Genomic DNA, 17543 nt, shown 5'->3' on the forward strand with positions numbered 1-17543 from the left:
TCTTCTTGTTTTCTTTTTATTTATTATTTTAAAAAATAATAACTTGACCCTCTAACACTAGCGTTTTCTATTCTTTTTCTATTCTATCTTCTTGTTTTCTTTTTATTTATTTTTATTTTTATTTATTATATCATAAAAAAAAAACTTGCTACGTGTACTGCATTAAACTATGAGACTTGTTATAGCACTTGCGCATCCTTGCTCTTTTGTGGATTTTGATTGCTTCCATTGTCCTCATTTGTAAGTCACTTTGGATAAAAGCGTCTGCTAAATCATAGCCGCTAATCATAGCTTGAAGTTGCTTACTGTCTACTATTATGATGTTGTAATCTACTGTAATAATGTAAAAGACGTCATGGTCATATAAATGTCACCATAGTATGCAGAAACCCACAGATCACAAAAAAACGCTACTTTGGATTAAATAATCACTAAAATGACATGACGTGGAACATCTCGCTTGACTGACGCTGTCTTTAACTTTCAGCAGAGACAGTCCAGGAGGAGAAGATTCGTCAGCTGGCTCAAGCGGTTCAGGAGCAGGCCATTGAGGTCCAGCAGCACTGGGAGCGGTTCAGTGCTCAGGCCGCCAGCTGGCAGCACGAGGTCGACTGGGCTCTGGGGAAACTTCAGGATCTCCAACATGCCATGAACCAACTGGACCTCGGCCTGGCTGAGATGGAGAGTGAGAGCCTGCACTCTGAGGAACACAGCATGGTCAACTGTGTGCTGGAGAACGTGGAAAATATCGTGAGTTCAAATGAAAAATTACGGCAAGGATGTAAAGCGAGGCCCATTAATGTAATAACTAAAAGTAACTAATAATGAGCAACTAATTTGTTGCAGTATTTATTAATCAGGTCCAATTAATATTGTAACATTACAATTCCTGATTTTAATGATGTATTAGTTAATGTTGAAATTGACATTTACTAAGACTAATAACTGTTTTAGAATAACTTTTCATTGTTAGTTAATTCATGTAGTTAACTAATGTTAAACAAATAGTTTAATTATTATAGTAATAATTTTGTTAAGTGCTACCAAAATTCATTTTCTTTATTATTTTATTTTTTATTGATGCTGAATTAGTAACATATACTTTTTCTATTTTATGTTTCAGAATTGTTCTTCAAAATGTTTTAATGCCTGATTTCATTTTAAAGGGGTCATTGGATCTTTCATGCACTTTTACAAGTTGTTTGAACTGAAATGTGTGTTGGCAGTGTGTGTACACAACCATCCTATAATGATAAAAATCCACTCAGTGTTTTTTTTTTAATCTACTAAAATCTTTTCCCCTTTCTCAAATCGAGCCGATCTCAGATGCCTGTCTGTGTGATGTCACAGACAAAGGCCCCTCCCACGATCGCGCGAATCATTCGTGATCCGGCTTCACCTACAGAAGAAGTGAGTATACGATTTTTTAATGAACCTTTGCAAATCGCCTTTCCTAATAATGTGCTAATTAGCAAGTTTCATGATGAATGTAAAGTAAACAGTCCCTCAGAGAGCGGCTCAGAAGAGAGGGGCGGGGTCAGCAGAGCTCATTAAAATTTAAAGGAAAATGCTACAAAACGTCTTGCTCTGAAAAGAGAAATTTTAACCAAACTATGTTACAGACTTTTCATTAAGATCCTAAAGAATCATATCAACTTGTGGAAAATGGGCATCCAATGACCCCTTTAAGCTTAAAATGATCACCTTTCAATATAAACTAGAATTTGTGTCTTTTTTGTTTTTAGGGCCCTTTTTTATCATAAACTCTGTTAGCATTTGTTTTATTATGACATGCTTTACTGTTCAACATTTAGGTATATGATAACCATATTTGAGATTATTATTAGGAGTCTTCCAGTGTTTTTGAGTGAAGAGGGAAAATTTACTCTAGTACTACAGATGTCACTCTCTATTCTTCAGTTTATTCCAGTTTGACCTCCACAGACTTAGAACTCTATTATACACTTGGATATGTCATAGGCAGCTCATCCCTCATGTCTCATGTGATGATCAAATATGACATTTTCTTTGTAATTTTAGCCTAGAATAGACTAAGGCAGATCCAGTGAAAGATCAGTCTCAGATTTGACTGTACAAATGCATCTGTTTGATTGAACTGTCCCACCAGGTCAGATTAGGTAGAGGACTGCATACACGCAAGGCCATCAGACCACACCGCCTATTGATCATACAACGTCAAACATCAGGGTCAAGATGGAGTTACATTGGTTAAACTCTGAGATGTGCAGTAATGGGCATAAAACCATCTGAAATACTCTTTAAACTGTATGTATCCATGGTCATGCTAACTGTAAATAAATGTAAATTAAAGTAATAATTTAATCACCCTCAGGCCATCCAAGATGTAGATGTGTTTGTTTCTGAACAGATTTCGTGAAATTTAGCATAACATCACTTGCACGACAATGGATCCTCTGCAGTGAATGGGTGCCATCAGAATGAGAGCCCAAACAGCTGATAAAAACCTCACAATAATCCACACCACTCCAGTCCATCAATTTAGGCTCCATGTTTGTAATAAACATGTTCATCATTAAGAAGTTTGTAACTTCAAGAGTCCTCTATCCAACATATTGCCTCTGCATTTTGAGTATTATTTTTTGAGTCCAGTGTATTTTGATGTGAGAGGACAAAAGGGGATGGATTTTTTCTCTGGAGGAAGCGTTATTATGGATTATGGACTATTTTGGCAAGAAGCAATGTTTTAAAATTAAGACGCCATGATGAATATGTTCCATACACTCTTACACTCAGCTTTTCACTTCACAAGATAATAATTGAATTAATCAGCTGTTTGGACTCTCATTCTGATGGCACCCATTCACTGCAGAGGATCTATTGGTGAGCAAGTGATGTAATGCTAAATTACCCCAAATGAAGAAACAAACTCATCTACATCTTGGATGGCCTGAGTACAGTGAGTACATTTTTAGCAGATTTTGATTTTTGGGTAAACTAAAGGTCAAAATTTTAGATTATTTACACCTCAGGTTTAGAATATTTCTTACTAGCCCACATAATAGCTATAAAGTTGCCAATTTGTGCCACATGGGCAACAGATCATTAGAGCCGGTTGGCATCCCACTCTGAAATTCTCATAAGGTGCATTCAAACCCCAGCGCTGACCTTAAAGAATCGATTATTTTTAATCATGCATTAGGATCACTCAAACCACACAGAGTCCAGTTTGTTTTTGATTGCTCCTTTATCCCACAGCGTTGACGAGTGTGCGACTGTCATGTTGTTTTGAGGATCCTGTGGGCAGATATATTGACCCTCCGTATCAATCTGAGCAGCTGGAGAGCATAGATAATTAAGATGCTACCTGCCCAATGACACTCTTGGGCCTTGTTTCACCAACACCCCTCATCAAACCACAGTCAGGCTGCTACTAACTCATTTTTGGAGCTCGAACAACATTTTTCACCCCAAGTGAGCATTTTGGGATTTCATGTAATAGTTATAACTGAAATATAACTGAAAGAGTTGCACCATTTGTGCTTTTGGGATGTGGCATTGTCTATCACACAAGATGAAAAGGGCACTCATTATATTTTGGCAGAGATGTGTCTCTACAGACTCTTGAAGACAGGCGTGTTGGATAATGAGCGTCTGGTCATTTCAGGAGTGAAGTACCAGAGACTTCTTTCTCATATTCTCAGAACAATGTCTTGATTTTTCTTCAGACTGCCCCCTGCTTAGTTGTCTCATAGGATGAAAAAGCCTTTAAAGCACTGCAATTTCCCTCTGATCTGAGCTACCATTATGTCTCCATTGGGGGGGAGGGTCTGTTTCGATCAGCGCATTATGGTCTGATAGCACAGTAAGATGTTAGGCATCATTTTTTATCTTGCCATTTGGTGTAGTCATAATCCTTCAATCTTGATAGTTTGAGAATATTTTTCTTTTTTTTCAAATTATTATCAGGGGATTGTGGGTAATCAGCACCAGCAGTTGCAATGCTCTCAAACGGATAAGAGACATTTCTCCCATGACCTCTTGTCTGGTAAGTTGGGTAAACATTTTTAAGCATTTGTCAGTACTATCTGTCAGACTCTGTTCCATGTTTTGTGTGCGTCTTGCTCCCCATGTGCCTTCCTATGCCCTTATTTGGTTAGTTTCCTGTTCCTGTCCTGATTAGTTAAGTTCATTTGTCCCAGGTGTTTCCCTTGATGTTTCATTGCTCCCAGGTGTGTCTCGTCATCCCCTCCTCCTGTGTGTATAAATAGTGTTCCCTGTGTGTACTCCAGCGTCCGGTATTGTATGTTCATGTCATGTCTCCATGTATTGCATGAGTGTTCCATGTTCCTTTGTGTAAATTAAAACCCAGTTGGATTGATGTTCTCCTCGTCTCTCTCCGTTCCTTGCTCCTGACTCTGCTCAGCAGTGCACCCGTGACACTATCATAGTCATGGAAAACCTTTTTAATTCTAAAATGGTGATTTTTTTGTTTTTAGTTCTGGAACACTTATGTGAATTAATAAAAAGTAACTGAAAAGTAATTTCTGTAGTGAATAGGTATACACTACCATGCAAAAGTTTGGGGTCAGTTAGACTTTACTTTTTAAAGAAATTAACACTTTTTCAGCAAGAATGCATTTAATTGATTAAAAGTGACGGTAAAGATATTTCAAATAAATGCTGTTCTTTCTATTCATGTATCAATGTATCTTGACAAAAATATTGATAATTATCAGAAATGTTTTTTGAGCAAATCAGCATATTAGAATGATTTCTGAAGGATCATGTGGCACTGAAGACTGGAGTAATGCTGCTGACAATTCAGCTTTGCATCACAGGAATACATTACAATACAATAGAAAAAGTTATTTTAAATTGTAATGATATTTCATAATGTTACTGTTTTATTGTATTTTTCTTAATCAGATATACTGTTTTTGATCAAATAAATGCAGCATAACAGACATTCAAAAATATTATAAAATCTTCATCCCCAAGCTTTTGAATGGTAATGCACATATTTTAGTTATACTCAACTCTATTCATCGGCTGGCTAGAAATTGCTCTTTTTAAATTTTTTCTTAAAAATCTTCATCCGGGCAACTGGAAACAGCTGAGGAAGTCATGAAAAATCATTGTTCAGAAAAGTAGAGAAACCCCAATTACGTCTTAAATACGTTTTCCACTGTATAATAAAAACCATACTGCGTGAAAGTTATTCAAATGTCATGACTTTGAAACCTTCTGTCTCCCAACCAGTTTCCGTTCGGTTCCCTTGGCAAAGAGCTGTTTTTCATAACGGTGTCCCTTATTATATCAAGTGAGTTGTTTCATACATTATCATCTTCATGTGATTTCCCATGTGTTCAGTTTTGCATCAGAATGAAGTTATTCAACAAATTTTAATCTAGTTGCAGTCACCCTTACTAAAATGTATTATAATCATTTCCTTCAGAAATCATTCTAAAATACTGATTTTGCTGCTCAAGAAACGAATGATGAAAACAGCAGTTCTGCTTAAAATAAGTATTTTTTCAGGATTATTAGATGAATAGAAAATTCAAAAGAACTACCGAGACTTGCTACTGCCAATACATCCACAACATGCTGCTGTGAGCATGTAAGAAATATTGCTGCTGCAAATATAACATATATGAAATAACCCCCATATAGCATACATGAATCACCTCATAGCAGACCTATACAGGTGGAGCTGGGGAAGGTGGAGGGTTTCTGAAGCAAGCTGCAACTGCTACGGCAAGCACTAGTCATATATTTGAATGTTGAGCAGCGAGCTCATTGGCTACCGATACAGGAGCGAACCAATCAGCTGTGCCATGTGATAATGATGTCATTAGGTCAGATTGAGTTAGACCTATCAGACTGCGCCATCTAGAGTTTCATGCCAGAACTCCTGTATTTATTTGAAATAGAAATCTTTTTGTAACATTATAAAAGTTTTCAATGTCATTTTTGATTAATTTAATGCATCCTTACAGAATAAAAATATTGATTTCGTACAAAAAAAGGCTCCTTCAAATAATTGCGAGAAACTCTTCAAAACCTTCTGTCAATTTTATTCTTATACTTAACAGATACCAAAATACATTTTCCATGGTACATTCCTTTAAGGTGAATTTATGTTAATTATGATTAATTATCTTTCAGTCATGAGCAGCAGACCACCTCATGGGATCATCCAAAGATGACACAGCTATTTCAGTCAATGGGTTTGTTCTTGCTCCTGTCAATCAGTGTCAAGTCTTTCTGTCCATGTAGTTCACTAAACATGTTCCGTATGCATGCTTTCTTACATTTTGCTCTTTATTTGAACTTGAGAACTAGGACTTTTGTTCTTGATAATATTCACATCCAGCCTTTATGTTTTACCCTCAACGTGCAGCTGATCTGAGCCATGTGCGTTTCTCTGCTTACCGCACAGCGATGAAGAGCCGCCGGCTACAGAAAGCCCTCTGCTGTGAGTGATATCTAATCATTTAAGTCTTATACTTCTTATACTTTCCTAATAAAAAACAGTTCCATGGTTCGTCTGGGGGGGATTTTGTACCAAATACCATATTTGTTTGGACATTTATCATTGCATTGCATTGAAAAACCCCTCATCACTTCTCACTCGAAATGACTTTTGGAAGTAAACAGATTACTGCAGAAGACAAAGGCAATTTTAACCAAGCAATCTCAAGCTGTATCTGCTAATTTTGTCAGGACGTTTCTGGTACACTAACTATGAGCCTTTGATCTGCAGTAGGAGTTTTGAGAGCATTAGAGCTGGCAAGCCACCCGCTGACAACATTAGTACAGTACAAGCTGTGCAGAAATAGCCTTCAGTCAGGTTAGCCGGATGGTGTTTTGGGTAACAGACAGCAGCTGCTTTCTGCTTCATATCTTTGAATGTGGGTAATGTTGAGAAAGGGTAGTTGTTGAAATGTATAATTGGTTGCAAATCTGATAAGAAATATAATTTTTTGCTGCCTTTTCAGTAGGGAATTTTCATTACCACGCCAACGGATGAGTTACGCTCTGGTGACTTTCATTAAAATGCGCTGAATGGAATTCATTGTGGAGACTGAAATGAGTGGAGATGAAATCTGTCTGTCTGTTTCAGTGGACCTTTTGGAGCTCAGCATCGCCCAGAGTGTCTTTGATCAACACAAACTCACGCATAATGGGCAGCTACTGGAGATTCCTGGCATCATAAACTGTCTCTGCACAATCTACCGTGAACTTCAGCAGGTGCATCCGGATCTGGTTAATGTGCCTTTGTGTGTGGATCTGTGTCTAAACTGGCTTCTAAAGGTCTACGACAGGTCTGTATGGGTCTTATCTTTAAAACAGTGGCCTTTAAGACATATTTAGACACTTAAAGGAATAGTTCACCCAAAAATGAAAATTTGCTGAAAATGTACTCACCCTCAGGCCCTCCTAGATGTAGATGAGTTTGATTTTCGGAACAGATTTGGAGAAATGTAGCATCACTTGTTTACCAACGGATCCTCTGCAGCGAATGGGTGCCGTCAGAATGAGAGTCTAAACAGCTGATAAAAACATCACAATAATCCACAAGTAATCCACATGACTCACTCAGTCCATCATTTATTGTCTTGTAAAGTGAAAAGCTGTGTGTTTGTAATAAACAAATCCATCATTAAAGTATTTTAACTTTAAACCATTGCTTCTAGCCAAAATATGATTCCATAATCCATAATAATGCTTCCTCCCTCCAGTGAAAAAGTCTTACATCAAAATCAACTGACACATTTGTTTAGAACGGTTTTGGACTGTTTTTGCTTATAAACGGTGCTTGATCTCTGCATGTTTCTCTCCTGATTCAGACTAGATGACTTTTTCAGTGGAGAAAGCAATATCATGGATAGAGGACTCTCTATCCATTTTGTTTGGAAGCAATGGTTTGAAGTTAAAAAGGTCTTAATTGATTAGTTTATTACAGCACATGCACAGTTTGTGAATAACGTACATTACTTGTGGATTATTGTGATGTTTTTATCAGCTGTTTGGACTCTCATTCTGACGGCACCCATTCACTGCAGAGGATTCATTACTGAGCAAGTGATGAAATGTTAAATCTCTCCAAATCTGTTCTCATGAAGAAACCTGAGGGTGAGTAAATTTAAATTTTTGGGTGAACTATTCCTTTAAGTGACACTTAAAAATGTATGAATGCATCCAATAACAAAATATTTGGCATTTATTAAATAAAAAAAATATAAAGGCATTTATTAGCCAGCATAATCACAAAAAAGATTATTTAGTTTAATATGATAAAGCAAAAGATATATTTTTATTCACTTTATTGTCACTTTATTAAAAAAGTGACACTTTTTGTGTCAGTTCTGTTCTGAAAAAAAAAAGCTTAACTCTTGGTTTAATATTTTTTATCTAATAATGACATTTATAAAATTTTAAATCTGAATAAGTTGTCCAATGCTTTTTAATGCCACTAAAAAGTGTGTCTCATGACCTCTAAACTATTGCAGACAATCCCCTCTGTAATGGTTGCTCTCATACATATTTGATGTAATGCTTTATGTTAATTTCTTTTTGCAGTCCTACAGCAATATTTCTATTTTTTGCCAAGAGGACAAGCTGTCACAAAACTGCTTAGTAAAGACATAACCAGTGTTTTCCCCCCAAGATAATATGCATTTAAAATATAATAAGTAATTTGTGTGGTATATAAATGTAAGAGCCAGAAGGCTGTGCCAGAATTCAGTGTGTTGTTGCTACAACTAACATCCCTGTTTTGTTTGCACAACAATAAAAAAAAAATAAAAAAAACCCTGTTCAGATTGAATCAGCCTTTTGCTGTCTTTATATTTTTTAATAGCGACAGAAGTGGAAAAGTTCAAGTGTTGTCCATGAAGATCGGCTTGTTTTCTCTTTCAAAAGGACCTCTAAAGGATAAGTACAAATGCAAGTACTTTGAAATTGAATATATGTGGCATAAAATATTCTATCCTGCTCTCAATTTATAAATGTATTAAGTTATGCTGTGAAACACTGGCTTCTTTCTTTCACTTTTATGTCTGTGCACAATTTCACCGCAAACTTTGATCTCAGTGTCTCAGACCTACAGAGAATTGAATGCAACACCGTCCTTGCTGTAGCTCCTACAAGGACATTTATAAATTGGATCTTAAGTCTAAAATCTTAGCCACTCACCCTCCTGGTCTCATCATGTGATGTTCTTTGAGTTTCGCTCCTGCTGTCCTCCACAGATCTGTTCGCTCAGGTGGCTGGCGCTGCAGGCATCTGTAACCAGAGGCAGCTGGCGTTACTGCTACACAACAGCATCCAAATCCCACACCAGCTCGGGGAGGCCGCAGCGTTCGGAGGGAGGAACATGGAGCCCAGTGTCCGTAGCTGCTTTCAGAATGTGAGTTAAAAACAAGATAATGAGATACCTCTCTTCATATCTTTCTATCAGGCCAAACGAAGACCTACAGTATGTGTCAGATTTTTCTCCTGACAATTAATGTTATTTCTGTATTATATTTATGTACTATTATAAGTGTATTCATATTTTAAATGTGCTTTTATTTGTATATTTTAAGTTATTTTAATCTTAGTCTAATAATGTCATAATATAATATAATTTCTAATAATGTGCTTTTGTTTTGTTAGTTTTAGTTCTGAGTTTTTTATGTTTTATTTAATTCTATCTAGTCAGCTTAGTGTTTCAACATAAATGCATTTTAGAAAATTGCCTTGGCATTGAAATTAAATCAAAGACAAATGAGACTTATGACTTACCAGTGTTATTGTAGTATTATTTATATGCTATTCTTTTTTTTATATATTTTATATTGTTGTAATCATTTTTTTTGTGTTACATTCTTTTTGTGCTTTTGTCATTTGTATTAGTTTTTTAATATTACTATTTAGGATTCATTTACTTTTAGTTCAGTTTTAGTTTTAGTTCTGATTTATGTTTTAATTCTAGCTAGTCATTATAGTGCTTCGACCTAAACTTATTTCAGGTTTCCAAAGCATTGAGATTAAATCGAGGTTAAATGGAGATTTATGAGTCAGATTTTTCTATAGACTGTTATGGTTTTATTATTATTTTGAATTAGCTTTATTTTTATTATTCAGGTTTCATTTTATTTTACTTTGTCATTTTTTTTATATTATTGTTTAGGTTTAATTTACTTTTATTTCAGTTTTAGTTTAGTTCAGTTGTAGTTTTGATTCATTTTCAGTTATTTTAGTGCTTCAACCTAAACTTATTTCATTGCCAAAACATCTCTAATTTTTTTTTTTTGTCTAATATTTATATTTCATTTTATTTTACATTTATTTCAGTTAGTTATAAAGTAACCTTGTGAGATCAATCTCAATGTTTTTCTCAATGTAACACCAAAGTGTGCACTTGAAAAATCAGATCTCAGTACAAACGCAAATATAATTTTTTTTTAATCAAATTCTTCCAAGACCAAATGATCTACACAAATATTTTCAGTACAGATCTGTAAGAAAAATCTGAGCAATAAATTGTTCCTTTGGCTGAAGTCCATCATTTGGCCAAGTTCAATTTATGACCAGAACAAAATCTCTATTTTTTGAGAAAGTGAAAAAACGTACACTCTAAAAAATGCTGGGTTAAATACAACCCAGTGCTGGGTTAACAGTGCTAGGGACAAACCCAGCAATTGGGCTGTTTTGACCCAGCGGTTGGGTTAAATGTCTAACCCAACCTTCTGGGTTGTAACCCAACCGCTGGGTCAAAACAACCCAATTGCTGGGTTTGTCCCTATTTTACCCAGCACTGGGTTGCATTTAACCCAGCATTTTTTAGAGTGTAAGCATACATTAAAAGATGACAATGTTTAACAAAAATTCTGACACGCAAATCAATGAACATGATTCTATGATACATAATTCAAGTGTGTGAGACATTATATATTCCTAAAGGGCGCTGCTGAACGGATGCTCGGACTTGTTTATTTGGGGATAGGGGCTCATCATTACACTTCACTGAGTTTGACACATAAATAAATGATGAGCTCAGTTATAAGAGTGGCAGGCCTGCCAGGGGATTTACATCACCACTTTCAGACGCTTAGCGCTCGATTCGACAGCTGACGCACAAGCTACCGAGAGATATTTAAATGAAATCCACTTGATTTGTGTGCGCGCGTTCCCATAATATCACATGATGGAGTGCTTTATGATGTGGACCACATCCGCTGGTGTAATGGAGTATTTATAAATCCGCCCTGGACGGATCCTCCAATACTTCACTGCTTTACTTGGGTCACAGTGGAGCTCTTTTCATTTAATGTTGCATGTAAATGAAAGACTCTTGATAGTCCTGCCTTAACTGGCCTGCTGTAATTGATTCATAACAGTAGTAGCAGTTTTAATGTCACGAATGATCACAATTGGCCCCATTTGCTTCACTTCAAAATTACTAATGGATCCCTTCCCCTCAGGCTAATAAGGTTGTGATGGGATATTATAGTTTTTGGGTTGTAGTTGAATACGCTTCTGAAATGATAAATAGACCATCTGAGTGCTTTTAGACTCAGACAGCTCCATTATAGAGCATCATGCAGTGTATTGTGGTTATGAATGAGGGGTTTGTCTGTCGTCTGGGGTTCAGGTGGGCCGTGATGATGTCATTGAGCTGCAGCAGTTTGTGGACTGGATGCATTTGGAGCCGCAGTCCATGGTCTGGTTGCCTGTCCTTCATAGAGTCGCCGCCGCAGAAACCGCCAAACATCAGGCCAAATGCAACATCTGTAAAGAGTGTCCCATGGTGGGCTTCAGGTAAACAAAGGGAATTATAGTGAAATTTGTTTTAGGGTGGACAGCTATGACATTGTCATATAGAAAATAGAAACTCTTCAAATTTCATTTTCTTCAGCAGAGGAGGTGCATAACCTTCAGACAAGGTTGTTCGTTAACCTCAAGAGGTCAAACAAAATAGCATTTTAGCTATTATATTATTATTACAATAAAATATACAATTAAAATAAATAAAATCAATTATAATAAAAATTAAAATAATAATAACAATGTTGCACTTTTTATTATTTATTATATTTTTTTACTTGTATTATTTTTATTATACTTTATTATACTAATACTTTTATTATTTACTTTTATTAGCTATTAATAATGACACAATAAAACACTATAATTATAATACTAATAATAATAATAATAATAATAATATCGTGTCAGAATGGGCAACAAGGTTTTTTGTGCATTTGATTAAAAAATTAAGTAATGGTTCATCAATGTATATATTATTTGTGTGGACAGTGCCATAAAAGTCAAGTCACATTTATTTCTATAGCACTTTATACAATACAGATTGTTTTCGAGAAGCTTTACAGTAATAAACAGAAAAAAGTATTAAGGTTGCAAAATTCTTAAATTATGAAACTAATTACATTTAAGTTATAAGCAGCTCTACAGAAAACAACAGTGTCATTGTTCAGCTCAGTTTAGTTCAGTGTTGATTCAGTTCTGCTCAATGACAGTATCAGTGTTGCAAAATGCATAGCTGCTAGTGTTAAGCATCTGTTTATCTTTTAGGTATCGGAGTCTGAAGCACTTCAACTACAATGTGTGTCAGATGTGTTTTTTCTCGGGAAGGATTTCCAAGGACCATCATCTCAGCTATCCAATGGTGGAGTACTGCACCCCTGTGAGCATCTGGAAGAGCTTGTGTTTGGTTGTTTTCAAATGGTTCATTGTTCAAAAATAGTGCGGGTGTTGTGCCACCCTAAAAAAATTTTAAAAATATTTTGTAAAAATTTATTTGTATTATTATTTCTAAATATTATATAATTTCATAACTAAAATTTATTACATTCTATAATATAAATATCTATCAAAATTTTATATATATATATATATAATAGGGCTGTCAAAATTAACGAGTTAATAATATTCACTTTAACGGCATTAATTTTATTACCACGCGATTAATGCAGCGTGCATTTTCTGTTTTAGCAATGGACTTACCAACTTAGTGACTTTGTCGCTAGATTTAGTGACTTTTTAGACCCCAATTTATTTATTTTTTCAAAAGAGTGTTAATAAATGATAAATTAATAATAAATGTGACCCTGGACCACATAACCAGTCATAATTTTTGGGTCAATTTTTTGAAGATGAATAAATAAGCTTTCCATTGATGTATGGTTTGTTAGTATAGGACATACAGTATATGTAAAGGATATTTGGCCGAGATACAACTATTTGAAAATCTGGAATCTGAGGGTGCAATGCGAAAATCTAAACAGGCTTGTGTAAATAAATTGCTCGGTGCGAATAAAGAGAAGTAATGGGAACCTGGTATTTCTATGTTCTTTTTCATGTGTCTAGACATGAACAAGTTCTTTGAAAAACATCTATGAACTTAGAAACATGTCTAGTCTTCATGCTCTATGTTGACTATGGTTTCACTAATAAGAAGCATAAAGCATCCATATTTGTCCATCCCCATGTTGATCAGAGTATTAAAAACTTGAAAAGTATTCATTTAAGGTACATTTAGAACAGATAAAAATGTGGGATTAAGTTGCGATTAATCATGAGTTAACTCATCACAATCATGCGATTAATCACGATTAAATATTTGAATCGATTGACAGCCCTAATATATAATATTAGATATTTGATATATCTACTTTATTTTGTGTGTGTGTGTGTGTGTGTGTGTGTAGGTGCATTAATATTTTTGTTTTTCTCCGAATTTTCTAAGCCTAAATGTCTAAACACTCCTGTCTCTGCCACTGTAATCCTTCATGCACAACAGAACATTTCCCTACAGCCTCTCTGTTACAGACCACCTCAGGAGAAGATGTGCGTGACTTCACCAAGGTGCTGAAAAACAAGTTCCGCTCAAAGAAGTACTTCACCAAACACCCTCGGCTCGGCTACCTGCCCGTGCAGACCATCCTGGAGGAAGAGCATTCAGAGACGTGAGTTTTATTCAAGAAGCATCTTTCCAGATGAGACCTCTCTAATTCTTGACTAAAAAGTGCAAGAATAAACTACTTCCTACATTTACATCCTGACTACAGGATGCCATTTCTCTACTGTACCAATGACGTCTTGTCATTGCTCAGCCTCATGGGAGACATGCTTCTCTGTTTCTGTTTTGCTAAGGAGTTGATGAATTACTAAAGGTCTATTCATGTGTCATTCGAATGCTGGAACAGATAAGAAGCCGTTCATTGATGTAATTCCAAAGCTGCCGCTTTAACATCGACACGCAAATGCTGCTTCCCTCTCGTGGATGTGAATTTAATTACAAAAGCAATCAGGTGTCTGTTTAGTGAGATCGAGGGGGAAATGAAGAGACAGGACATTTATCATGTTCACGGCAGTCATTAATATTGAAATAAAGCAGCTGTTCTCGCTGGATGTTGTAATGTCAGAGCACAGCCAATAGTAGTTTTGTGTTGAATGTCTTTATTACGTGTCCTGCTTGTGGCTGTTTTGTCAACTACAGCTGCTTTTGTCCTTTTAAAACTGAAAATAAACTCTTTTTGCTTTAATTTATTTTTGCTACTTCTTAGCTTATTTTTATATTTTGCAATATTTCTTTTTATTGTCCCAGACCCAGATGCTTAATGTTAAACTATTATATATTTTAAAAATTAAATTTTTTAACAATGATCTAAACAGAGTGAAATAATCATTAACTAATATTTCTTGGATGATAATTTATTTTTATTTTATTTTGCACAAATTACGTCCCTCAGTTATGGTGTCGTTTCTACTGCAATCCGCATTTATTTATTTATTTATTTATTTTTATTTTGCACAAATTACTACTGTCCCTTTAGTTATGGTGTCATTTCCACCACAATCAATATTTTTATTTTATTATTTTATTTTATTTAGCACAAAATACGACTATCCCTCAGTTATGGTGTCATTTCCTCTCCAAACAACAATTTTGCCAATAATAAAGTCCTTCAAAGGTTAGTGTACATGTTTGTTTATTGAGAAGACAGTGACAATGAAGAGCTTGAGATGAAATATGAAAAGTGATGCTGTGTGAAGAAAAATCAGTGGAAATATATTGTCCATTGTCCATTTATTATCCTATATGTCTTTTTTTGTACAGCACAATGGTCAACTACTGTTGATTTTTATATATTGCTATATAAATAAATTTCAATTTGATTTGATATTGTGAACAGAAAGCAATACGTTTTTTAAGCTAATATTATTCATGTAGTAATTGTGTTAAAACGTTTAAAATAATTTCTACCACATAATGAACAGTGATTTGAGATGTGTTGCCAATTATAATTATTCATAATGGTTTAGGGGAAAAGCTTTTTTGATTTGATTTGTTGTGTGTATAATCAGATTGTTAGTGTGATCAGCTTTCATGAGGTTTTCTTGTTGACATCTCTGATATTTTCTCACTCTGCTGTCTGTATGTTTCGCAGCCCTGTTGCATTTATAAGCATGTGTCCAGAGGAGTATGAGTGAGTATCTGCAGTCTCTCCTCTCATTCTCTGATTTAGTTTGAATCTGTTTTCATCCCTTCATCCACTTCAAAACCATTAAATGTCATGAGGGAATTCAAGCTGTGTATTCGCTCTTAATAAGCAATGGCCACAATTAAACTGTATGAATGTGCATGCAAAATATCAAACCAATTAGCAGCTTTACTCAAATGTTACCAAATGTTACTTTTCTCAGAACTATGATTTTTTTTTTGCTGTTATGTTTAATGATTTTTAATGGATGCATAATGTCAGTTCTTCTTTCAAGTTTAGGCTTAAAAAGTTGTGCTTATATACCAACTTTCTTTTAAATAAACACCACTTGGTTTGATATTTTAACTAATGTAATGGCATTTTGAGTGTGCCGTAAGTGTCCACTATAGACACTGAAACAGTGTATTCATACAACAGAAAAGGATTTTTAATTGGCAACACTGAAAAGGTTTCGATTGCAGTCCGTATCAACTAATGAGCAGGTTTTTATAATAAAGCATCTCTTTTTCTCACCCTATTACAAGTACGTTTTCTTTTAAGCTGCGTTGTTTTGCCTCTTTCCTCAACAAGCTGTTTTGCTGAATTGAATATTTCATCTTGACAGCTGCAGGGAAATAACAAAGAAAATGCTTCAGACATTTTCACATTTTACAGTTGGGTACATGCATCACACTGAGCTTTCACTTTTCATTTTTAGGTTGACACAGAACAAGAGAGAATCCAGTGCCATCTTACCTGTAGCAGAATCTCACCTGTCAACAGGAAAAATGTGAGTGGCAGCAGTTTGTCATTCTGTCAGTCACTCTGACACCTGAACTAACAGACTGATGAGTGAACATTTACTATTTGACCTCACTGTGACCAGCACAAATACATTTGTTTCATACTCCTGGACTAATTCAGTACAGACACATAATGGCAGTATGCTCATGTTTAATCACAGAGATCCTAAAAATAATTATTAAAATCTGAATAAGCATTGCGCCAAAGTTACTTTACTAGTAAACTACTAGTATAACTGAGATACTATTCGAGTTTTATTTTTTTCATATTTTGATTGTTTATATTTTTATATTTTCTGTTTTCATTTTGTTTGACGTTTCAGTAATTTTGTTTTTTTTTTCCTTTTAAATATGTCTATAGTGTTTATTCATTTTTATTTCATTTTAGTTTGTTTTTATTACATCAAGTTAAACTAAATGAAAATGAGAAATTTATAAATTTGTTTAAAATGTTTTTTTTTCTATTTTATTTCAGTGAAAGTTTATTTTATTTAAATTAACTAAAAGCATTTGCATTTAACAACTTAATTTTATTGCTTACTTTTCCTTAATTCGCCTTATTATAGATCAACTTTTTTTATTCGTTGTCTGTCATGCCACTGATTGGCCATCATACAAGTCATTTTTCAGCATAGGTTTATGTTTTTTTTTTCTTTTCTAAAAATGTAATATCTAAAACTAAACTTAAACTAATTTGCACTGAAATCAAATTTAAAAATAGGTCTCAATTTCTAAATCTGAGCATAGAATAGAATGCAACTCTTATACAATAAGGCTAAAAGTGCTGAAAGGTTTCTTGACCTTAAATATAATCCTTAACCATAAATATGAGCAATAACAATATTGATGCTTGCCTTTGATATCACTGCTAATTAATTAGACATCATCTATCATGCAAAATGCAATATTATGTAAACAATGACAATATTATGTAAAAGGATGCAAAATGATCTGTCATCATGGTCATCTTTGTAGTAGTGCAGACGACATCCACACTCAGACTGATGAGAGAGCAGCTCCATGTGCACATCAGAGCTCATCCGACACTGAGATGATGACGATGATGAATGAGCTGGAACCTTCTCAGAGTCTGGAGGCGGACAGGTACCTGCATCATGCCACCTGATACATGCTGAGGGCCACTGATGTGTTTCTGATGCCTCACGAATGCTAGCAAAACAACTTCATATAGTCTGCTACTATATGGCTCTATCCAAAATCACATGCTTCCCTACAATACAGAAGACCAAAACAGTATGTG

The 17543-nt window shown here is 34.9% G+C and overlaps 1 protein-coding gene across 1 annotated transcript; it reads left to right on the forward strand.

Moving 5' to 3' along the window:
• The first annotated feature begins 682 nt into the window (after positions 1-682).
• LOC107653603 (utrophin-like) lies at positions 683-17515 on the forward strand. The gene is made up of 14 exons (XM_016440354.1): positions 683-750; positions 3949-4027; positions 5242-5302; positions 6151-6212; positions 6386-6460; positions 7109-7310; positions 8849-8934; positions 9240-9397; positions 11627-11793; positions 12568-12679; positions 13825-13961; positions 15447-15485; positions 16198-16269; positions 17258-17515. Exons 1-14 carry the CDS (start codon positions 715-717, stop codon positions 17406-17408), a joined length of 1437 nt encoding a protein of 478 aa, XP_016295840.1. The 5' UTR covers positions 683-714; the 3' UTR covers positions 17409-17515.
• Positions 17516-17543: the final 28 nt, after the last annotated feature.

The sequence above is a fragment of the Sinocyclocheilus anshuiensis genome, unplaced genomic scaffold, assembly GCF_001515605.1.
Source record: "Sinocyclocheilus anshuiensis isolate Anshui unplaced genomic scaffold, SAMN03320099.WGS_v1.1 scaffold1561, whole genome shotgun sequence".
Lineage (NCBI taxonomy): Eukaryota > Metazoa > Chordata > Actinopteri > Cypriniformes > Cyprinidae > Sinocyclocheilus > Sinocyclocheilus anshuiensis.